At 39.1% G+C, this 25,360-nt stretch overlaps 1 protein-coding gene across 1 annotated transcript in view; it reads right to left on the bottom strand.

The window, feature by feature from the left end:
* The window catches only part of STK4 (serine/threonine kinase 4), a 115,340-nt gene extending 93,476 nt beyond the window's left edge, over positions 1-21,864 (bottom strand). The window contains exons 1-5 of the mRNA XM_027851632.1: positions 21,763-21,864; positions 14,963-15,043; positions 10,234-10,362; positions 7,587-7,701; positions 2,853-3,017 (exon numbers count right to left, since the gene is read on the bottom strand). Of these exons, the coding sequence (XP_027707433.1) occupies positions 2,853-3,017; positions 7,587-7,701; positions 10,234-10,362; positions 14,963-15,043; positions 21,763-21,797 (525 nt within the window). The 5' untranslated portion in view covers positions 21,798-21,864. The remainder of the gene's footprint in view (positions 1-2,852; positions 3,018-7,586; positions 7,702-10,233; positions 10,363-14,962; positions 15,044-21,762) is intronic.
* Between the last annotated feature and the right edge of the window lie 3,496 nt (positions 21,865-25,360).

The following is a 25,360-nucleotide window of genomic DNA, read 5'->3' as shown; positions in this document are numbered from 1 at the left end:
GCGGTTATTTTAAATGGAATTTCTTTATCTCTTACTGCTGGGTTTTGTTGGTAGTATATAAAAATGCTGGTGATTTAAGTGGGTTTATTGTATATTCTGCAATTTTGCTGACTTTGTTAACTGTTTCAACTAGTTTTTAAGTTAATTCTCTGGGGGTTATCTAAGTATACCATCAGATTATCTGTAAAGAATGATAGTTTTGTTTCCTCATTGCCTACTTTCATTCCTTCAATTTCTTTTTCTTATCTTATTGCTATAGCTAGCATTTCTGCACAATATTGAATAATAATGGTAATAATGGACATTCTTGACTCACCCCTGATCTTATTGGGAAGGTTTCAAATTTATCCTTATTACAGATAATGCTTGCTCTTAGTGTTAGATAGATACTACTTACCATTTTAAGAAAGACTTTATTTATTCCTATGCTATCTAATGTTAGGAATGGCTATTGTATTTTGTCAAAAGCTTTTTCTGCATCTATTGAGATAATCATATGATTTTTGTTGTTTTTGTTATTGATATGGTCAATTATGCTGATAGTTTTCCTAATATTGAACTAACCTTGCAGTTCTAGTATAAAACCCACCTAGTGACAGTGTATGATCTTTGTTGCATATTGATGTAATTTTCTTGTTAGTATTTTATTCTTAAATTCTGCATCAATATTCATTAGGGAAATTGGTCTATAGCTTTCTTCTTCTTTTTGCTCTCCCTGGTTAAGGTATCAAAAATCATATTTGTGCTATAAAAGGAACTTGGTAGGACTTCTTTATCTATTTTTTTCAAACAGTTTATATAGTATTGGGATTAATTGTTCCTTAGATGTTTGGTGGAGTTCACTTGTAAATCCACCTGGTCCTGGAGATTTTTTCTTCAGGGGTTTATTTATGGCTTGTTTAATTTCTTTTTCTAAGATGGGGTTAAATATTTTATTTTTTCTTCTGTTAACTGGACAATTTATATTTTTGTAAATATTCATCTTCTTCACTTAGATTGTCAGTTTTACTGGCATATAATCGGGCAAAATAACTCTTAATAATTACTTTAATTTCATCTTTATTGGTGAGCAGTTTTCCTTAAAAATTTCTTGAAACATGCCATCTATGATTTCTTGAAATACGATTTTTTTTATCACGGCTTTCAAGCAGTCCAAAAATTCTTAAAATATATCTCCTCAATCTATTTTCCAAATCAATTGTTTTTCCAATGAGATATTCCACATTTCCCCCCTATTTTTTCATTCTTCTGCCTTTGTTTTATTGTTTCTTGATGTGTCTTGGAGGCATTAGCTTCCACTTGCTCAATTCTAATTTTTAAGGAATTATTTTCTTCAGTAAGCTTTTGTACCTCCCTTTCCATTTGGCCAATTCTGCTTTTTAAGGAATTATTTTCATCAGTGAAGTTTCGTACCTCTTTTACCATTTGGCCAATTCTGGTTTTTTTTGAAGTGTTATTTAAAAAAAATTTTTTTTTAAGTGTTTTCTTCAATATTTTTGTACCTCTTTTGCCAAGCTTTTAATTGACTTTTCATAATTTTCTTGTATTGCTCTCACTTCTTTTCCCAATTTTTCCTCTACCACTCATATCTAATTTTTAAAATCATTTTTTAGCTCTTCCAGGAATTCTTGTTGGGCTTATGTCCAATTCACTTTTTTTTCTTTTCAGGCTTTGTTTATAGCTGTTTTGACATCACTACCCTCTTCTGAGTTTGTGTCTTGATCTTCCTGTCACTATAGCAACTTTTTCAGTCAAGTTCTTTATGTTATATTTTTTGACCTATGTCAGGCACTAGAGAAAGAGGAATTGGAAATGTGTGGGAGAAGTGGTTGAAAACCTACTCCTGGAAGCTGGAGTACGGGGAGTGCAGAGGAGTTGGACGAACTGCCCTTAACTTTAGTCTTTTTTATGCTACTCTTTTCAGGGCTAGTTCTGAGTTTTGGAAGTTTTTAGTTCTTTCAAGGTGGTGTGATCTATGCAGAGGTGTGGTCACTGCTCACCTGGTCTATACTCTGGCCCTTATTCAGAAAAAGTCCCTGATCCCTTGCATCCACAAACACTACTACCCCTCAGGGCCCATGCTCCCTTGTGACAGAAAGTGCTCCTCTCTGCCCTAAAGCTGTGACCCAGAAGTGGGTATAGGCAACAGAGTTGTCAAACAGTGCCGATCCTTTGCCCAGTGCTGTCACAAGGGTCCCCTGTGATTTCTTTTTGACCAGTTTCCTGATGCCCTTATTGTCTCTGGCATGTGAGCTCCTGAAGTTGCTGCCACCTCTAAGGCCCATAGATGGTGTTGCCACCACAGGGGCTCTGGTTCAGCCCCCACCTCAGTGTCATAGACCCTTCCTTCTGACTTCCTGAGTTGTCTTGGGTTGGAAAAATATCTCACCTTAACCTTTTGTTGTCTTTGCCACTCCAGAATTCAATTAGAGGCATTATTTTTAAATTGTTTGGAGGGGAATGTTGGGAGAGCTTAGCTGTAAGGGCTCCTTCTTCTCCACATCTTGGCTCCATCACCACAAGTCCTTTCTTATTCATTCCTGAAAAGCCCAATTCAATGACCACCTCTTCAAAGCTTTCACTGACATCTTCTAGTCATTAACAACCATTTCTCTCAGATTTCTGAGCCCTTTCAGAAACTTTCTAATTGTAATACTATTTTATAGTTATTTGTGTTGGTGCTTTATTCCTTACTAGACTTTAATCTATATAAGGTCAAGGACTGTAATTTATCTAAAATCTGCATCCCCTTCTATGCCTGGTTGGCAGTGTACATCCAGAGAGTGCACACTTAATAAGCAGTTGCTTATCTAGAGATAAGGGCTATTAAAGCAAATCATTTCTATACTCACTGTAAGTTGACCTGCTACTCCAAAATCTGCAAGTTTTGCATGTCCTTCTGTATTTAGCAAGATATTTCCAGCCTTAATATCTCGGTGTATTTTTCTCATAAAATGAAGGTATTCTAGTCCTTTAAGAGTTGATTGTAAAATTGTAGCTATTTCATCTTCTGTCAACTATGAAAAAATGAGAAGAAAAAAATTTAAATACAGCGCTATAGTATAGTCTCAGTACATTTAGAAAGAGAAGAAAAATGAGATTAAAGTCATTATGATGAATAAAATATTATCCATTATAAATTGTCCCAATAAGTCCTTGATTACAGGATCACAGACTCTGAGCTAGAAGGAACCTTAAAAATTATCCAGGCCAACTCCCACCTCTTAGAGATGAGGAAATTGAAGCCCAGAGAGATTAAATGTCTTGCCCCAAGTTCATACAATTGATGATTGGCAGTTAGCACTTGAAACTGGGTCCTCCCACTCCAGATCCAGCATTCTTTTCATTACATTACCATGTCTTTCCAAGAACAACAATTGAGCGCCCCCTAAATGCCAAGCAGCTATATTTTCCAAAGCCTCAGTTTATCCAGCACCATCTCTCACCCCTACTCCTGACCTACATCAGGCACTAGAAAAAGAGGAACTGGAAATGTGTGGGAGGAGTGGTTGAATGTCCACTCTGGAGGGTGGGAAAACAGAAAGGCTAAAATTCATAACACTCCGCCACCTTTCTAACTTCATTCCACAATCTGGGTCAACACTCTAGGCTCAAGAGCAGTGATTTGTCAGGAGATGTGGCTGCTGGCCATAGAAGCCATCATTTTGTATGTTGCCAGTACACCTTAACCTTGGTCAGGGAAATCTGAAACCAGGCTTCTCCTCTTTAGAGGATCACCTACCACAGCCAAGCCACAACCAAGGCAGGGAGGAAAGATGAGGTTAGAACACTAGCTGGGCCCTAAATCTTCAAACCTCTATGCCATGACATAGTAGGCAACTAAAGCGTTGAATTGTCCTATCACCAGTATCAGTGCCCGGCTAGACCTCAACCATATGGAGTCTTGACATTCTTGGTCCTAGCCTGGGACTTCCTCCTGGAGTGGAAGAAAGCTTAGACCAAGTAGGAACCAGAAGACCCATGGAGCAGCAGTAGCCTAGTGTTTAATCTCATCTCAACAGGGATAGCAGGGGCTTTTGTCCTACTCACCATAGGGCAGGAAGGGGTGTCAGATAACCTTGAAGGGGAGTGGGATTTTGCTTCCATAAGCTCTTACCACCCTCACCTTGATGGCGGTAGGAAGGCAATGTAGCAAGAAAAAAAGAAAATGAATAATTCTAATGGTGCATGGAATCCCATGAGATGTTAAAAAAAATGTAAGAATGCTCAAAAGATCCTCTATGGAGGATCTATAAAAAAATATGGCAAAAGGTTACAGAGGATAAACAAGTATGGTGGGGCTACAATTTGCATTGGTGAGAAAAATGCCCAAAACAACAAAATAGATAATTATTCTAGAGCTAGAAAACATTTTGGAGGCATTCTAGATCAACTCCCTCATTTTAAAAATGAGGAAACTGAGGTACAGGTAAATTAAATGACTTGTCCAAAATCACACAGGATGTCTAAGTAGCAGGGGCAGGATTTCAACCCAGGTCCTTTGACTCTAGAGCCAGTGTTATTCTCGCTATACTACATAGTCTCCTACACTACTTGCACACAAGTCGTGGTTGGTAGCATGCTGCAATCTACTTATGACTACCACATGTCTCTCCACATCTGTCCTTTGGGTGACCCATTATTATGATTCTTCAGAGAATAAGCAGGATTGTTTTATTCTTTTTTTTAATCTTTTTTTTAATTTTACACTTAAAAACTAAAACTTAAATATATAATAAGGAAAGAAAAAGAAACATATAAACTTAAATATAAAATAAGAAAAGGAAAAAATGTTTTATTCTTTGTATCCTTAGCTAGGCTCTAGCACAGTACCTGCCACGTAGTAGGTATTTAATTAATGCTTGCTGATTAACTGACCAAATGAAGTATTAAAGTAAAGTTATGATATATGGGCATCAGTAAGATACTGGACTTAGAATCAAAAGCCATGGGTTCATGTCTAGGCTTCACACTTACTAGCTATATGACCCTGGGTTAATTTCCTTAACTTCTCAGCCCTGGTTTCCTCATCCGTAATGTGAAGATAAAGCTATTAAGCAGACAGGGCAGGAATTATTGTCAAGATCCAATGAGATATACAGTTTATGTAAAGCACTCTGCAAATGTAGCTATCATTATTATTATTATTATTATTATTTAACACTGGAAGGAATCCCTAGGCTCCCTTGGTACCCACAAATGTAAAGAGATCCAGAGGAAGGTCCCTAGCATGTAGGTAAATACCCCAGGAGGATTTGCCAGAAGATATGGACAAGCGTCCTACAGGATGAAAGGGTAGTGATGTGGTGTAATCTGAATCACTGAAGGGAGTGCCCATAATAATGAATCACAAATCATTGGAAAATTATAGATGGAGAATAGCTCTGGAAAGGGTGTGGAAATGGTGTAATATGCACTGCTTAAAGAAATAAGTCTTCATCGGTGAGACCAGAGTTTTAAGTATCTTACTAAGTATGGCAGTATTATCATCATTTAGCACTAGCCTCAGATTTATACTACTCTATCCACACACTCACCAAGGTCCCCTGAGGGCCAGGAACATGCATTTGTAAGATGTGGTCAGGGCTCCCAGGCATGGTTATTAAGGAGAACGAAAAATGGTTCACACAAGGACCAAACCCATGATTTAAGCCTCATTAACTCTATATTCTTAACCAAGTGAGCTATCTGATCTAAAAGAGTCAGAGACTTCTTAAATATTTACATTCTATACAAAGCCATTCATTTCAACATTCAGAACTGCCCCAGATCTGATTAATATGCTGTATTTCTTGCTTATGTAAGTGTATTTCAATGGAATCAGGCAAAAAAATCAAATGACTTGGCTTTGATACTTGGCTCTACTTATTAGCAAGTGACATTAGGGGAGATCCCTTCACCTCTTTGAGCCTCAGTTTCCTTAACTACAAAATGCAGATGGTTATACTTGCATTGATAATTTCTCAGGTGTGTTGTGAGCCTCAAATGGGATAATGTATATGAAGTGCTTTATAAACTTTAAAATCCATGTGTTGTCATTTATTATCACCTCAACTGAAGCCCTAGGCAAGTGACTGGGGATGCGTGTGTGTAAATATTACCTCATACAAACTGATCAAATATCCGTCTTATTAAAAAGAAACTTTGAACAAATTCTTAAAATCAATCACTTTCTCATACTTTTGGAATGTACTTTTAAAAACTCACTAGGATACTGCCCCATCCACTGACTTAACACCTTGAATAAAGCAAGCATTATTGCTGCTAAAAGTGCTTTTGAAGAGATGGCAGCATACCACTTGGTCTGTGGAGTATTTCCTAATCTTTCCAGCTGGAAAAGATCTTTCCCTCATTAGACCTTGAACAACATAGTTTATGTACTTTCTTTGTTCTGTTTTTATCAATAGTTATTTGTCAATGTCATATCACTCCTAACAGTAAGCTTCATGAGGTGGGCAGTGAAAAATCTCAGTTCAAGGATATGTGTTTGCACCTTAACTCTTCCTCATACCAGTGATGTAACCTGAGACAATCAACCAAAAATTAAATGGCAAGTCCCTCAACCTCTGAAAAAGGAGTTGGAAGGTGACTTCCAAGGCTCCTTTTAGCTCCAGATATGATCCTTTGCTGTAAGGAAAGGAGCTTAATCTTATTAATCAAAACCTAGTATAGGGTTTTGTACAATTTTGTCTTTAATAAAAATTTGCCGAACTGACTTTTTTTCACTTGAAATGCAACACAAGATGATAGTTTTTGTAGCAGTAGAAAACTAACAGTCCCCATTACATTCTGTTACATTGAAATTACATTTCATTCCTTAATCACATACTGTTTAGGTGGTAGAGAGAGTTGGCAGGAGGAAGCCTAGCTAAAATTTAACATTCATTACAGATGATTTACAAAGCAGATTAAGATTTGCTCGTAACAGGGGAGTGGAAAGAACACTGGACTTGGAGGGCCTCAGCAGGAATCCTGGCTCTCTGTTGCTCACTACCTAGATGGACAAGACAATGGAATTGAGAGTCACGAAGACCAGGATTCAAATACTACCTCAAGACACATTAACTGGACAATGCTGGGCAACTTAATTAACCTCTCCGTATCTAAGTTTTCTCATGTATAAAATGAGGAGGTTGAGTACAATGGCTTCTAAGGTCTCATCTGACTCTAAATCTATGGTCCTGTGACCTTGGGCAAGAAAATTCTTTATTCTTTAAAATACGGTGACTGAAACAAATAAAGGTGTAGATAACTTCAAGTTATAAAATTCCATGTCATAAAGTCTCTTCCAACTCCAATATTCTATGATTTAAAAAAAAATCAGGAAGACTGGTGCTAACATTGACTATGTAAAATTGATATCTATACAGCCACATTTGTGGGGCATCAGAAAACATGAAGGAGGGTAGCGTGTCGCAACAGTCAGAGATGGAGTTATGGAAAAGAGCCAAAAGGAAAGCAGAGAAATTTGACAGTCCTGTTCACAGACACGGCAGTCATAGGAATGCAAATCAACAAAAAGCTCCAGAGTAAAGAAGATATCAAAAGAGCAGACACAATTGCATTGTACCAGGAGGAAAACTTACTGTTTTATTTCGTAATCGGATGATATCAGACACAGAGCCAGCACCACAGTATTCCATGACTATCCAAAGATCCGTGTTCTTAAAATAACTGCCATAATATTTCACTACATGAGGGCTGGGGAAGTCAGAGAGAATAAATTAGCAGCTGTCTTAGAACACCACCTTTTTATCATGCTGTCAAACATACAGAGGGCAATCACACAGCTCCAAAGCTCAATTATTCAAATTCAGGATCAGAGATGGAATGTCAGGTCTTAAACTCAAAAAAGAGATTTATCTCTCAGAATTTTCATGGAGTTGCTAAGACTCTCATTCAGAGGAAACAGTCAACTCTGAAACTCTAAAACCATGTCTGGTTTTAATCGGTCTAAATAATGTTGCATTAGTAACAGAAAAGTAGCTAACATCCAGTCTCCTAATTCAGAGTTATAAATGACAAGGCATTCCTGGGCAACATGCCAGTAGCAACAAAAAAGATCAGAATAAATGCTAATTCTCTTAACATTTTATTCTGGCCTACTTATGTCACAGAAATAAGGGTAGATCCTCTTTCCCTTCCCTAAGCTCCAATCTAACTTAAGCATTTATTCAGATCACCCTACGTCCAAGGCACTGGGCACCTACAGCACTGTTCAAAGGACACTTATCAAAGACCACCCTAGACTGTTAGTTAACTTTTCATGCTTGTTTTGTTTCTCCAGCTAGACTGTGAGATCCTGAAAGGGAAAGGTATTCTCTGCTTTTTTATATCCATCACAAGGACCTGTAGTTACTCGAATACCTACATACCCTTAGATATATACTGTCTATTCAGAACAGACTCTTAGGCAGCCTAATAAGTACACAGAAACCCCAACAAGTAACCTGGGAACAGGTTCAATAATTTGTCTTGGGAAAGGGAGGTGTGTGGGTGGGATGAACTTCAGTGAACCATGTGATTCAATGATATTTTTAAAATATGAGTTTTATCTGGCATTCAAGCAATAACAAGAAAAAACAAATAAAATTAGTGTAATTGTAGCCTCTGTTAAATATGTGGGGAAAGGAGAACTGGACTGAAAGTCAGAAGTCATAGTCCTGACTGTGTGATTCAAACAAATTATTTAACCCCTCTAAGTCTCAGTTTTTTCATTTGTAAAATGAGGACAATAATATTTATCATGGGGTTATTGTAGTTGCAGTAGCTAGGTGGTGCAGTGGATAGAGCGGGAGCATTTTATTCTGTTCTTAAAGTAAAGTAAAGTAAAGTAAAATAAAATAAAAGTCAGGAGGACTTTAGTTTAAATCCAGTCTCAGATACCCCCTAACTCTGTGACCATGGGCAAGTCACTTAACCTATTTGTCTCAGTTTCCTCTTCTGTAAAACAGGGATAATAACAGCATCTAATTCCCAAGGTTGTTGTGAGGATCAAATGACAATTGTAGAAGTACTTAATACAGTGCCTGATATAATTAGGTACTACATAAATGTTAGCTTTATAACTAACATCACCACTATTATTATAGTGATAAAATGTAAAACATAAATTATTATTATCAGCCTCTCAGAGTCTGTATTCTCATCTCCAAATGAGGATCATAACCTTTGCCCAGCTTACCTCACAGGGCTGATAGAAAGAGCAAATGCAATACTAGATATGAAAGTGAACTGCTGGGGCAGCTAGGTGGTGCAGTGGATAGAGCACTGGCCCTGGAGTCAGGATAGACCTGAGTTCAAATACGGCCTCAGACACATAACACTCACTAGCTGTGTGACTCTGGGCAAGTCACTCAACCCCAATTGCCTCACCGCCCCACCCCCAAAAAAGGTGAACTGCTGCTCTGAAGTAACACAAGCTGTTAATATTATTTTAGTTTTCCCAAGGAAAAAACTCCTCTTCCTCAATGCGAATGGCAAATGTACTCTAGAAGGCTAAATGTAACCATAGGTACAGGGTTTCAAATCCTGAGACCAGAGTCCTCTCTCACAGCACCGTGCTAGGAGCCTGACTCAGAGCCACCCCAAGAAGTGGCTGCCGTGGCCTTTGGCATGGAAGCCCTGGCGGTAATGGAACTTCATGACGGCTTGTCTGTTTTCTTGTGGTCGCCTGCATGGCTGACTTCCGGCTGCAGAAGTTGACAAGCCTTAGTTCCTCAAAAAAGGAAGAAGCACTTATTACTTAACGCTGGAATTTAAAACAAAACAAAAAAACATAAAACTTCAAGGGCTGAGAAAGGAGAATAAGTAGGGAGAAGGATGGTAGTGGTAAGTATTTTCTTAACCTTCCTACCTCAGAGACTATTTTAACAATTTCCCAACTCAACACTCAGAAATGTTTTCCCCATCGGAAGTGAAAGAGATCATTATCAAAAAAGGCAAGGTGTGTACACACACATGCCCCTGACGTTTCTTCCTAGTTCTTAAATAGGCTCCTTCTTCAACTGGTCAAATATTAAAACTGAATTGTGCTAGGTTGGGCACATATCAGACAATTTCGGCTACTGAAACACACTTTGAATCATATTTCTGAGCAATAGAATGTGCAATGTGGTACCACCAAGTTCTTACTTCTGCAAAATATGAGTGTTACCTCCAGGATTCAACCTCTCTATAAATGCAACAAATTCAACAGCTGTGCTTATCAGACCCATACCCTGTTACCTTTACCTGTCACACTGCTGCATTATAGAAATTTCCTTGATAATCTCTTGAAGGTCGGATTCCACAGGAACTTGTTTAATTGCAACCACTTGACCAGTTTCTTTATGAATAGCTTTAAAAACACTGCCATAGGACCTGCAACAGAGGGCAGAGGACAAAAGTCAATTTGAAAAGCTGAAGTCAAAGCAAGCCAGGAGACAGGAAACGAACAAACACTAAAGGATAAAACCACCTATCATTTCTGACTTTATAGCCCACACTGTCCAAAACACATACACACACACACACACACACACACACACACACACACACACACACACACACACACGGTGCTCGCCGCCCCTCAAAAACACCCCTGTGTGACAGCTGAAGTGCCACAAGGAAAGTCTTCATTAAAAAGACCTGTCACATACTGATTTTTTTTTTTGGTGAAGCATTTGGGGTTAAGTGACTTGCCCAGAGTCTCACAGCTAGTGAGTGTGATGTGTCTGAGGCCACATTTGAACTCAAGTCCTCCTGACTCCAGAGCCAGTGCTCTATCTACTGTGCCACCTTGCTGCCCACTGTGCTGATGTTTTAAAAAGCCATATGGGTAGACTGCAGAGCTAGTTTCTTGAAAATAAATTATGTAAATGTAAAATTAAGAGATGGCTGCTTCAGTCTTCTTCATGCTCCCCTCACCCCACCCCCAGCATTGGCAATCCATGTGCAATAATATTTAAAATGTCCCTCAAATCATAAAACTTTGTATCTAAAATCTGGAAGTAAGAAGAACCTTAGAGGTGTGATCTAGCCCCACCCCCACCCAGGGGAGGAAGTCCCTCCACAACATCCCAGTCAAGTAGTTCTCTAGCTTTGGTACTTGAATATTTCTAGGTTCTCAGATCAAGCAAAATGTGAATGGAGCTTATCTCAGCTCTTATAATGCCAGCATAATAAAGGAAAGATAGCAAAAGCAAACTCTTTTCAGTGCATATTCCCTCAAGAACTTAAGTACTTAAACAATCTTGCTCATAAGTAGATTACATTTTCAATGAAAGTCAGAATGACAGAGGAGGAAATAACATGCAATTTCATTTTAAGGCCTTTTCTTCACACGTTTAATAATGCCTTTGTGCAAAACAAACAAAAATTCCAATTAAATTCCAAGTTATTCTGTTGGCAGTCAAAGCAGTCAAATGCAATAGGGGAAGGTGAGACAGACAACGACTACTTTGGTGAGAAAGTAACACATGTATCCTCGCAGAAAGAGCAACACATTTTTTCATTGTTCGAAGAATGTCTTTTCATGTTGGCAATAAGAATCCTATGCTCTCAAAGCTGGTAGGGGCCTCAGAGGTCTTCCTTTACAATATCCCCCTACAAATGATTATCCAGCCTCTGCATGAAGATTTCAGATGAGGGGAACTCACTCTCCTACAAGGCAGATTATAACATGACTGACAACTTCATTTATGTGAAGTCAAAATCTGCCGCCTGGACCTGACATGTAATGGTATCAGTCTGACCTTCCTTCCATGTGGCTCTCTTCCAATATTTCAAGGCCACAAATATGAAAAGAGCTCATTTCATTCTGAACAGTTGTGGATACCTCTATTTCAAAAACTTTTACAGAAGCAAATGATGTGGTATGGTAGAAAGATTGTTGGACTTGAGTTCAGAAGACTAGAGTCTAAATCCCAGAAAGTCACTTCATTTCCATGAGTACCAGTTTCTTTACCTATAAAGTGTGGATAATTTCACATTACATACTTTACATGGTTGTTGCTAGGAAAGGCCATTGTAAATCTTAAAATACTATAAAAATGTGAACTAATATAAGTAGAATTACAAATTATTGTAATTAAGTTTGGCTCCAAATCCTTGTCTGCCTACTACAGAAAGACAGATAGGTGAACAGTATTAAAAAAAAAGAAGAGGGGGCAGCTAGGTGGCACAGTGGATAGAGCAGCAGCCCTGAAGTCAGGAGGACCTGAGTTCAAATCCAGCCTCAGACCAAACACTTGACACTAGCTGTGTGACTCTGGGCAAGTCACTTAACCCCAATTGTCTAAAAAAAAGAAGAAGAAGAAGAAAGTTACTTCAGTCTTGAGAAATTTTGCCAGCTCACATCATCAATTCAATAAAATTATTTGCAAAAGGGAGGGAATAGACAAACATATATTATCTTAGCTTTCAAATAATTAGCTTTAGCCTAGAAAAGTTGAGCATGACTAAATGTAATTGGCTCATAAAATTAGCTGAACTGGCAGGAAGTATGGAAGATGCAGGAGCAAACTCTTGGACATGAGAACAAGGCAATGATCCAGTAGCAAGACTTAAAAATGTAAAACCTTAAACATAGGGAAAGAAGGTGGTAGGTTCTGATTCTGACCATTAAGTGATTTCCATTTAACCTGGTTTGGGTCTAGATTTCAGTTTAGGCCTATAAAAGATTTCCACAGACCAAAAGGGCTGGAAGAGAATTTAGAGATCTTCCTTTCTAATACGCTTGTCTCCCAGAACAGAAAACAAAGGTTAGGAGAGGTATAATGCCATAGAACATACCGAGAGGAATATACCCAGTTCCTCTGACTCCAAGTCCAGAGACATAAATGTAAAGGGCTAAAATGTCCCCTAGAAATCAGTTATTCCAAACCCTTCATCTTAAGGAAGAGGCGAACACAAGTTTGTGGCAAGTAATGCATTTGGGCCTAGAACTCAAGTCTTCAGGCTCACAGGTCAGAGCTCCTTCTACCATGTCACTCTCCTAGACCTTAACTTCCTCAAACAACAAACTGCTATAATCTTCAAGAGTTAATCCTCAAACTGGGATCTGCACAGAATGAGATAGGAGTCAATGAATTGGTTTATATACATATATATATATCGTCCACTCATTTTCTGAGCAAGTCACATATATGGGGATAGCACCAGTTTGGAGTGGAATTCCTAATCAAGTCTGTCTATAGCAATTTCCTAAATCTTGCTTGTCCAGATACAACTGCCAATAATAGAAATCTCTGCATCGGTTGCAGTCTGACCAATGGAAGAGAACAGCAACCTTGTTCTTCATTTAAAGAGCATTCAGGCTATGCCAAGAACAGAAAGAGCTCAAGTTCTCTATTTTCTTTAGGACAGCTTTTGTAGGAGGAAACTTCTAAGTATTCTGCCAGAAACATCTGAAGATCTAAACTAAAATAGAGGAAAATCTTCATTTTAATTCATTTCATGGATAATTCCTGGTATCTTCTTCTTCTATTATCACTTTTTTTTTTTTTGAGGGAGATAAGTGGTACCTCCCAACCCATCTGCTGCCAGACCATCTAATGAGGCCTGATCTGTTTTCTTCCATGTTACAGCCTCTTCCTTTTAAATACAATGGCACAAGTGATGACCACTTGCTAGAGGATGCTTGAGTTTATCCCATTCAAAAGAAACAAGCACACTGCACTTTTCACGTGCCAGACACTGTAATCATGGCTACTTTTTATATGCTCCTTACAGTTACAAGGTACTTTCTCTAATTTATCTCATGTCTTTCATTATTGGTACAGGTAGAGGTTTTGCAAGAATTAGTATCCTCCTCTTTACTTGGGCAGAAGTAGTTAGGTGAAGTATTATTATCCCCCTGACTACTGCCTATGAGGTAGGCTGTATAACTTCTATTTTATAGGAGAGAAAACTGAGGCTCAGAGAAGTAAAAGGTTTTCTGACTCCAAATTCAGTGCCCCTTCTACTATACTCTGCTGTGTTCTTATACACATGCAGCCATTGTATGAGGCCCAAACACTAAAGTTATTTCCTCCCACAAGCACTACTTAATTATTGAATGTCTTGCTTGAGACTGTCACCTTGTAAAGGAAAGGATGTCAAGCTGAAGTTAGTAATGGTAACCAAGACCCTGGATACAAAGTTCTCTTTTCATACTTCAGTAATTCCCAGACATGATAGTCTTCTAGCCATATTGGTCTTCTCTTTCTAGCAATGTGGCTGGGCACTGCCCTTTGTCTTCTTCTTCTGCTTCATGTTTAAGAGTCAATCATTCTTCGACTTTCCACAAGAGGCATCTTGGAGCTCCTTACAAAGAGGTAGGAGCTCCATCAAGAATAAACAGAAGGAAACCCAGGACTCTCTCTACCATTACAGCAGATTGTGTCCATCATTTTCAATTAAGTCTGAGACCAAAAAAATCATATAATGAACATGTTTATAACAAAGGGCCGATTTGAAAGGGAAAATGACAATTAACTCACATTTCTGGCATTCAATGGTTTACAAAGCACTTTCTTCACAACAACCCTGTGAAGTAGGTTGTTATCAAAATTATCTCCATTTTGCAGAGGAAGATATAGATAGATGAAGTGCCTGCCCACATTCCCACAGCTAATAAATGTGGGAGCCAAGTCCTGAACACTAAGCCCATGGATTTCCATTTGTCATGCTGCTTCTTACAATACTAAAATTTAACTCACTGAGTCTTCTCACAAACCACAGCAAACTTCAGGGTTTATTGTTCCAGCTGTGATTACATTTTATACAGATGCAAGAATAGGTCTGTGAAAGTATTAACCTAGAAGTAAACAAATGACCAAGGTGCCCTTTATTACATCTCAGGCTTATATTCCATGAACAGGAGGGTCCCTATCTAGAATGAAAGCTAACCTCATCAAAATGTATCACATGGTTTTGCAAATCCCTGCTTTAATCTATGCCACATCCTACGTGATATGACATACTGAGGTGGCACACTTACCCTTCTCCAAGTTTCTCCAAGACATCAAACACTTCTTCTGGCTGCTTCGTCAAACTATCTTCATCCAGTTTTTTCAGCTGCCTGAAAGCAGAAATACAAAAGTATGGTGAGGAGCTGTTTGGCTTCAACATGAATTATGCTGTTTAATTAACAATGTTTAATAATAATTGGGCTTGCCTGTGGCTAAGGGAAGGTAAAAAAAATGTGAAGTAAATGTAGAGTCTCAAGCTTTCTGAAAGTGAAGGTTCTTCCCAAGAACTAGAGAAGAGATTGTTCCTATCTATAAGCATCCGTTTGTGTTAGACAGGAGCTCTGTCAAAAAGGCATAAACCTTAGGACAACAGATGCTAAGTTAATTATACACATTTATACAGCACTCTAAGGTTTACAAACTGTAAATGTAAACTTACAAATGTAAACTCTAAGGTTTACATTTTCTTCATATGTATGTATGGCATAGAAAGATTACTATTCTCATTTTCTAGGTGAAGAAACTGAGGCTCAGTGAGATAAAGAAACTTGCAAAGATCATCTAACTAATAAGTACTGAAGCCAAGATTCAAACCCAGGTCTTCTGCTTCTAAGTCTAGCTCTCTTCACCCTACATCATGCCGCTATATAAGCATGAAGAGAGAAAAGTGTACCCCTAAGTACTCACTAACCTTAACGGCCCAGCTCAAGTATCACCTCTTCCATGAAGTCTTCTCTGACATCTTCTCAGATAGAAATGATCACTTCTTCCTCCAATCTTTTATAGCACTTTGTTTATAATAGTCTAGCCTGTATCACAGTTGTCCTCTTCTCTCATAGATTATTAGCTCATTGTGGGTAAGGACACAATCAAACAGGAGAAGCTCTGGATTGGGAGTCAGAAGATTTAATTTCTAGCCTCAGTTCAGGCATGAGTTCACCATGTCACCTTCGGAAAATCTCCCTTCTCTGTCCCTCAAGCTATCCATCAATTAAATGAAAGGATTGTGCAAAGTGACCTCTAAGGCTCCTTTTCACTCCATGTGGTCAATTTTATTCATCTTTGTCTCTGGGTGGGGCCATGTACATAAGAAGAATTAAATAAATGTGTTTAAGTGAATTAACATATCATACATTTAGCTATCATCAGCAGGGAAAATATCCCGGCAGAACAGAACAGAGTTTAAGACCTGCTCAGAACAAATTCTCCAAATGTATAGATATTTGAAAATTTTCTGCTGACGTGTTTCCTAATCATAACTACCTGAATATAAATATACTTTGAGTATAAATTATAAGAGTAAAAAAAAACATGAGCCCATTAAAAATTAAAAGTCCAAAGAATTCTATTCTTTTTTTTCTCTTGGTACCTTTATGCAAGAGAAAGGAGCATTTAAAAGGAGATTAAAATGGAGCATATCAGGGGAATATTTCTTTTGTGTACATTAGGTCTTCTACACAATGGCTTCCTGAAACTAATGAAGCGCACACAACAAAGAAAAGTAAGCTCCGGAAGTGGTGAAATATGGAAGTAGTTACAATGAAGATTTTTTTTTCTTTTAAGAAAAGGTTTAAACTAGTTGAAAGGCAGCTACAAGTTCTGACAAGAAAATAAGGGAAAAAGAGAAAAACAAACATGTAAATTTCTAGAAAACTACACTGGAAAAACCAGAAGAGGTGAGGAGGGTAGGGAGGGGGGAACCTAAAAGTGTCAAATATATTTACTAGTAGTACTGGCCAGAAACATACAAGGATTTTACTTACAGAAATGGTAAATAGTATCTTGTAAATGACAAATGTCATGGAATCCTGCTGTGGACTGTAGCAGATCAAAGGGACCTTAACACACAGAATGTTAAAGCTAGAAAAGGCCTTAGAACAGGAGTCAACCTTTCTGTGTCACCGGCTCCTTCAGCAATCTGATGAAGCCCATAGATTCTTCAGAATGATATTTTTTCCATAAGCTTTCCAAGGAAATTATATTATATTATATTGAATTTACATTATATTTCATTTATATTTAGTTATATTATATTTATTGTATTAAATTGTATTATATTACATTGAAAAACTTATCAAAAATGAAAACAAGCAATAATAACAACAACAACAACAAACAAATTTCTCAACCCTAGGTTAAGAAATCCTGCCTTAGAACATAGAACATTAGACTTGGAAAGAGGCTTCAGAGAATAGAATTTTAATAGACAAGCAGTCTTAAAATTCAGAGTGTTTGTAATAAAAAGGATCTTATAGAATCCAACTCTTTCATTTTTCAGATGAGAAATGAAACCCAGAGAGGGGATATGATTTGCCTCTGGTGACACAGCTCACTGATGGTAGGGCTAGGACTGAAATTCATACCTTCTGACCCCTAGTCCCAGTTTTGTCTCTACCACTTCACACTGTCTTCCTGAAACAATTCCTCAACTAGAACTTTAACAAACAGAACAGAAATACCGCAGTGACCTTTTAAAACAAAAAATAACCTAAAGAATAATTTCCATTGACATCACAAAAACTTCCAAGTTTCAACAATGAAACAAAACTTCTCAGGAACTTATGATAGTGTTTATGAAATGTGGAATTACAATGAACACATCCCCATACTCCAAACAGTTCTTATCTGCAATGATTAGGACTTTAATTTTAAAGCTCTGTGCAAACAATGGACAATATTTCATAGATCAAGTATAATTAAAGTTGTATAAACAGCTTATACAAAAGAAGATGAAACAAATTCTCCTTTGAAAGTTTGACTAACTCTGTGGTTTACAAAAAAGCAAAATGCACTGTTTCAACTGTGATAGATACCACCACATAACAAAGGAAGTTGACATTACAGTGGAAGAAACAGCTGCAGGTCTCTGATAATATTTTGACAGACAAATTTTATTTGATTGCTTAGATGCTCCTAAAACTCTATGGCATTTCATATTAGGAACTGTCTGAAAACAGTTTGTGCTGAAATGACAGACAACTGGTTATATGAAATGACAACTATGAAAAATTTGGAGAACCATAAGAAGACTTATAAGAACTGATACAGAGTGAAATGTAGAGCACATACAGAGCAATATACACACAGACTGCAACAACGCAAAAAGAAAGAACAGGAAAATGAAACTGAATCCCATGTAATTATAAGGACCAAGATGAGCCCCAGAGAAGGGTTGAGAAAATGCATCTCCTCAGAGGAGGAGGAAATATTGCATATACTGTCGGATAGAGGTGATATGACAACTGGCTTTGCTGAATTGCTTTTGTTCATCTTTGTCACAAGAGGCAGTTTGGGAGGTAGGGACAGATTCTGAATTGATGATAATGAAGAAACAAAACATAACCATAACAATAAGATAAACACAATTATTTTTAAAGGATATGCAACTACTGGTTTCATCTGTATTTCCCCCCAAATTTTCAGACTAAAATTTTTATACCTGGGCATTACTAGATCATCAATAAAGATTTCAACCAAAAAAGGATCTTAATAATTCAATTTAACACTGCTTCTCACCCACGAGTTATTTTTGGCAAAATGTTACAACTATACATATACCCTATGCATCTTTCCAAACTTCAACTTTGATTTTCCTGAGATAATGGAGCTTGATGACTTGATTACACATAGCATCAGTGGAAGAATTTTAGCATCAAAGAGCTGTTCTTTTGTGGCAGAGAGCAACTTAAGACACTAACAGGGAGGTACAAACTCTCAAATGATTCAATCTGATCTTTTCCTCCTACTCAATTCTAAGTTCATCTCACTATCCATTTATAACACCTGACCAAATTTATATGTAATGATCAAACTATCACAATGAACTTCATATTCCAGTAAATGTTACCTAGGCAACATACATTTTTTCAACCACTTTTGCTTACACATCTACATAGGAAAAAAAAAATAACCAAAACAGTAAATGACAATGGATCTCATTGTAGTGTTTTGGAGCTCAATGTAATCAAAACAATGTCATGTATAAACATTAGTAGTATCTGGACAACCTTGCTACTGACAGGAGATCCCTCTTCTACTTGGGTTGTGTGTAGGTCAGCTTCTATGACACTCGTGAACAATTTACAAGAACATGTGTCTTATTTGTTTCTTGAGGTTGATACTTAATGGATCAATGAAATTATCCCCCTAGTATTGACTGTCATAGAATCTTGCATGATTTTAACATTTGTGTAACATTTTAGTATTTGTGTAGAAATTCCTTATTTGAGTAAAGATGTTAGGGATGCATTTTTTTCTACCAATTTTTTAAAAATTAAACACAGTGGGATCTTCTGTACCTCTTAATCAACCTCTACTACGAAGAAGTGCCCTAGGGGTAGCTAGGTGGTGCAGTGGATAGAGCACCAGCCCTGAAGTCGGGAGAACCTGAGTTCAAATTCGGCCTCAGACCAAACACTTGACACTTACCAGCTGTGTGACCCTGGGCAAGTCACTTAACCCCAATTGCCTAAAAGTTAAAAAAAAAAAAAAAAGAAGTGCCCTGCTGTGGAAAGTTCTCACTGAAAGTCTACCTGTTCTCCTGTCATATCTTCATCAAGGATACTCTTAAGGTACCCATCGACAATCTTCAAAAGATTTTAGAAATGAGAAAATAAGCAAAAATATGTTGACGATGATTGATGTCTTCTTAATCATCTCTTTTTTTTTTTTTATAAATGAATAAGCTATTACTTTTTCTATTCTTCTGGAAACAGATGGACAGATTACATGTTATATTATGATATTCAAAGAACTCCAGAAAAGTCTTAACCACATTGAACAGATCCTTTATGGAGAAATTACAGAGACAAGATAAGAATCACACGAGATGAGAAGGCATCAATTTACTTTCTGTATTGGTAAAAAAGACTAAAGATCCAAAATATCAAGAGAGTCATTAAATGTCTTTTTATAGTCCAAGTGACAACCTGAAAAGTTTTATACATGGCTTTTTGTATATACTGTCATATATATGCATACTGTCACCATCAGAAACCAAACTACCAATCCTTTAAACTAGCCTTTGCCAACTCTACCTAAGTGCTCTTTGCCAACATGGACAAAGTATGGGCAACATGCCACCCAAAGAATCCTGAAGGTAGCATCAACAGTAGCCTGAAGACAAGCTCTGAATCTTACAGTCTACTACAGTATCTGTGAAGAAACTACTTTTAAACAAATGGCTACTTTAAGCAAAGTAAAGGTGACCTTGCTTTGTCATTTTACAAATCACAACTTCAAGTAAAGTGAGAATGTTCTTATTTCATTATCTGTTACACACGTATGAGCATCTAACTCATGAGGGCAAATAGCATTTGCTTTATTACTGAGGGCATTAATATTTAAGATCTAAAATTTCAGAAGTGGAAGGAACCTTAGAACACAGATAGAGAAGGGTCCTTAGGAATGAAAGAATCATAGATTTAGAATTGCAGAGACCACTTTCCCTTCTGTTCATCTCTGTCCCCAATATGGTGGAGATTGAACTTTAAAAGCCTATGAGGGGGTAGCTAGGTGGCGCAGTAGATAGAACTCTGGCCTTGGAATCAGGAGAACCTCAGTTCAAATCCCACCTCAGACACTTGACACTTACTAGCTGTGTGACCCTGGGAAAGTCACTTAACCCTGACTGCCTCAGCAAAAGAAAAAAAAAAGCCTATGAGGAGAATATAAAGAAAATTCTTGTGGGCCATTTCAAGCTCCAGATCTGAAGGATAATAACTGTCATTATGATGACATTCCTCTTAATATGGAATGACCATGTCTACAAAGATCACCTAAATGTTTACCTAGTACCCTTCTCACTTCCCCAGTATTTGACAGGGAACCCAGCAAAGATATAACTAGATCTCATACACAGTCTCCCTTTTTCACTCTTAATCACATACACAACTCCACACCCCTCACTTACGGAATTGGACACAGCTTTCTCCCACTCACAAACACCCTTTCCCTCTCACTCACACATATGCACACACAACCCCCTCCCATTCACACATATGTACACACACACACACACCCCCTCCCTCTCTCACTCACACATATACAAACACAGCCTCCCCTCTCACTCAAAAAGCCTCCCTCTTACACATATACACTCTCCCCACCCCTCTCACACACATGCATGCACACACTGGTTCTCCCCCCCACCCATTCACCCAGAGCCTTCCTTCTCTCTCATACAACAGCCTCCTCTTACACATTTGCACAGTCTTCCCCACTCTCTCACACATACGCACATCTTTCCCCTTTCCATTCACATACATGCCCCATCTGCCCTTCTCACCCACGGCCCACAGAGCCGCTCTTCTCTCTCACACACATCCTCCTCCTTCTTACACACATGTACACGTAGTCTCCCCACACACACATCCTCCCTACCCTCATCCACTTCCACGTACCTACGCAGCCTCATCTCCTCTTACAAACATGCATGCAGTCTCCTCATCTCACACACAGCCTCCCCCCACACACATGCACGGGTAGTCTCCCCCTCTGACACACACGCAGATCCTCCCCCATCTCGTTCACACATATGCAAGTAGTCTCCCACTTACACTTCTACACACACACACACACATCCTTCCCCTTCTCATTCACACACATGCACAAGTAGTTTCTCCCTCTCTCACATACACACACATCCTCCCGTAGCTTCTCTCACTCATGCTTATACACACATATACACGTCTTCCCCCTCTCATTCACACACATTCTCCCTTCGCTCCTCTCACTCGCGCTTACACACACCCACACACACACACACACACACACACACACTCTCTCTCCTTTGCACTACCCGTCTCCAGCCCCGGGCTGGGTCCCTCACCGGCGCGGCGGGTTCCTCAGCTGCACCGTCTCCATGGCGCGGCCGCCGGCAGCTCAGTTCTGCTACTGCCCCATCCTCAGCCGGTCCCCCCGACACTTCCGCTTTCCGCCCGGGCCGGAAGTGGGGCTGGTGGGGCCGCCAAGGAGGGCAGGGGAGGAGGAGACTGAGAAGCTCCCAGTGGGAGGGGTCTGAGTCACGTGACGCCTGCCTCCTCCGGGGCGGGGCAGGGAGGGTGAGTAGGCGACTGCCTGAGAGGCCCCGCAAGGGGGCAGCAGCCGGGGGACTGTAATAGTGCCTGGCACGTCAACAGCCCGGGGCGCCTCAGCCTCAGTTTTAGTGATCAACGGACTATTAAACCACCCTGTGGGGGAGTAATAGATAGAGCTGGCAGGACGATCACGTGGCAGCGACTCACATGCCCATTTTACAGAGGAGGAAGCTGAGGCCTAGGGAGGGAAAATAATTAGTGCAAGGTTACATTGCTAGTAAATGACAGAGCTGTGATTTGAACCCAGGCCCTCCTCCATCATTCCTAAACCAGTGCAATTTCTACTATGTCACCATATACCTTATTGCAACAGGACATACAGTACTGGAAGGAAGCTTACTGGTCATGTAGTTCAACCCCCTCATTTTACAGAGGAACACTTAATAGCACAGCTAATAAGTATCTGAGTCCCGAGTTGAACCCGTGTCTTGGTAGTAAAAATAATGTTTAATTCAGACAGGACAGAGCTTGAGGATTTTTTTTTGCACTATCCACCTCACAGGGCTGCTGCAGGGAATGTGTTTTGTAAAATGCCAAATAAATAAGTTATTATTCCTAACACTAATAAGAACTCACATTTCTGTAACACTTCAATGTTTATTAAGATCTCTCTTGAAATAAATACCCTTGGGAATTGGGTTTTGAAAGTATTGTTCAATTGTGTCTGACTCTTTGTGACCCCTGTAGGGAGTTTTCTTGGCAAAGATACTGGAGTGGTTGGCCATTTCCTTCTCCTGTGGGTCAAGGCAGAGGTTAAGTCACAGAGCTAGTGAATACCCGAGGTCAAATTTGAACCCAGGACTTCCTGACTCCAGTTCTAGTGTTCCATCCACTGAACCTCTTAGCTGCCTCTAAGGAAAGTATTATCTATCCCCATTTTATAGATGGGTAAACTGAAGTTTAGAGATGCAAAGTGAGCTTTCCAAGACCAACATCTAGTAAATAAGGGGCAGTTTCACTTCCAGTTCAGACGTGTGACCACTCTCTCTTGGAATGTTGCATCTAAGAGAACAGTAATGTTTTCTTTAAGTTTATAAAAGCTTTTATTTGATTTAACTTTTACCTAAATCTAGAGATCATCCTTGCTTCCAATGTCTACTCCACCACTAATGAGTTGAATTGATTCACCATATGGTCATGGCGAATGATTTCCCTGTTCATGGCTTCAGTTTCCTCTGTTAAATCAGGGGGTTGGATTACATGACTTGTAATGTCCCATTTACTTCTATTATTCTAGTATTCCAAGATTCTTTTGGACTGATTCACTTTTTCAAACTGTAACATTTCCCCTTGGATCATTTTGGAATTGGGCAGGAACATAATAGAAATGACAATCACAGTTACACTGGTGTTGTTGTTTGCCCTTCATTCTCGGGGGAGGATCAATGACATCAGGAGGATGATGTCATGACTTGAAAGTGAATTGGATTTAAGTGACACAGGGCTGTGCAAAATCTTCAGCTTCACTCTCTCCTGCAGGGTCATCTGAGTCCAGTGGTGAGAAATAGGTCAGGATGACTGGAGATGACCCCAGATGCAGTGGGAGACCATGGCCTTTTTAAGCTAAGGTCTTTCCCAGGTCTCAGTTTGTCTGAGGCAACACTCATTCAGTGATTTAAGGCTAGGCATTAGAGGCATTCTCAAAGAAGATCACGACATCAGGAAGGTGATGCCATGACTTCAAATGAATTGGATTTAAGTGAGAGAGGACTGTGCAAAGTCACTAGCCTCACTTTCTCCTCTGGGGCTATCTGGGTCCAGTGCCAAGATATAGATCAGAATGACTGGAGATGGCCTTTCTAAGCCAAAGTCTTTCCAAGTTCTCACTTTGACTGATGCAATGCTCATTCAGTGATTTAGGCTAGTTAAGAAATGAGCCAAGGAATGACCCCTTTTACCTGATTTTTTAAAAAAATCATCACTCTGGGAGGGGAAGACCCTCAGAGTTTTTGGCCAAAACAGAAATAATTACTATTTACATTCACCCAGAGCCATCAGGACCCAAACAATAACCACTAAGTGGGGCTTGGGCTGGGACCTATTGTTGGACAATCAAGGAGAGCCAGAGTGAATTGGATTTAAGGCCCATGGTCTCTAAGACAGAAGTATAGCCTGTAAACACCAAGAAATCTTGTTAGGTTTCAGCCTTCAAAATTTACATTTCTTTGGGTGGAGCACCTGTAGGTATTGGTATGATATCCCATGTGGACAAAGGGAGAGGAAGGAGGAAAGGGGAAGGGAAGAGAAAGGAAGAGAAGGAAAGGGGAGAGAAGTGAAGGGGAGGAGGAAGGAATGAAGGAAGGAGGGAAGGAGGGAGGGAAAAAGGGAAGGATGGAGAGAAGGAAGGAAGGAAAAAAGGAGCTGCGTTGCCCAATTGGAACTGGCCAGTTAGGTCCCCAGTGGGGCAACTGGGCCTACTCACAAGTTGTTTGTCCTTCATTCTCAAAGAGGACCATGACATCAGGAAGGTGATGCCATGACTTGTTTGTGAACTGGATTTAAGTGAGGGAAGGTTGTGCAAAGTCACCAGCTTTCTCCTTCCTAGTCTGGATCCAGTGGCAAGATACAGATCAGAACCACTGCTGATGGTCCCCAGCTAAGGCTAGGTAAAAAATGACCTAGTTTACCTACTCAAAAAACAACAAAAAAAAATGTCAAATTGGGAGTGGAAGACCCTCAGGGTTTCTGGCTAGAATAGAAACAATAGCAATTTACACTCACTCAGAGCCGTTGAAACCCAAACTAAGACCAAGTAAGGCTAGAGCTGGGACGCTGGTCAATCAATGAGAGCCAGAGTGCTTTGGGTTAAAAGGCGTAGTCAATGAGCTCTATTTGAATCACAAATGGGCTTTATCTAAGCCTGATTTTTCAGACCTATATTTTAGGAAACCATAAATGAAACTACACACAGAGGGTAATTAATAGCATACAGAGGTGTGTTGGAGGTGTAAATAAGCTGCAGCATTGACAAATAACGAACTTTACTAGTGAAATGGAGTAAAGAATGTCATAAGACAAATGTGATTAAAAAAACGGATTTATCTTGAGGTGAGCTTGAGGGATGTTAAATTGAACCCTTTGAGTGTTCCGCCAGTAGGTACATATTGTTAAAATGTCTGGAGAAATGGAGAAAGGCCCACCTCTCTTTGTTGAACTTATAAGAGGACCTGAAAAATAGTTGAATAGACTGGATAGTCCTGTATAGTTTTGATCTGTATCACTGCAGAGACTATCTAAAAGTACAAGCTTATTGATCCATTTGAGTGAGTGCTGAATGAACAATAATAACTGATATTTACAAAGTGCTTTATTAAGGTTTCCAAAGTGCTT

This window comes from Vombatus ursinus, unplaced genomic scaffold, assembly GCF_900497805.2.
Source record: "Vombatus ursinus unplaced genomic scaffold, bare-nosed wombat genome assembly UNPS02000580.1, whole genome shotgun sequence".
Classification (NCBI taxonomy): Eukaryota; Metazoa; Chordata; class Mammalia; order Diprotodontia; family Vombatidae; genus Vombatus; species Vombatus ursinus.
Note: the sequence above shows the minus strand (reverse complement) of the source record. Positions and strands in the feature narration are given on the sequence as shown.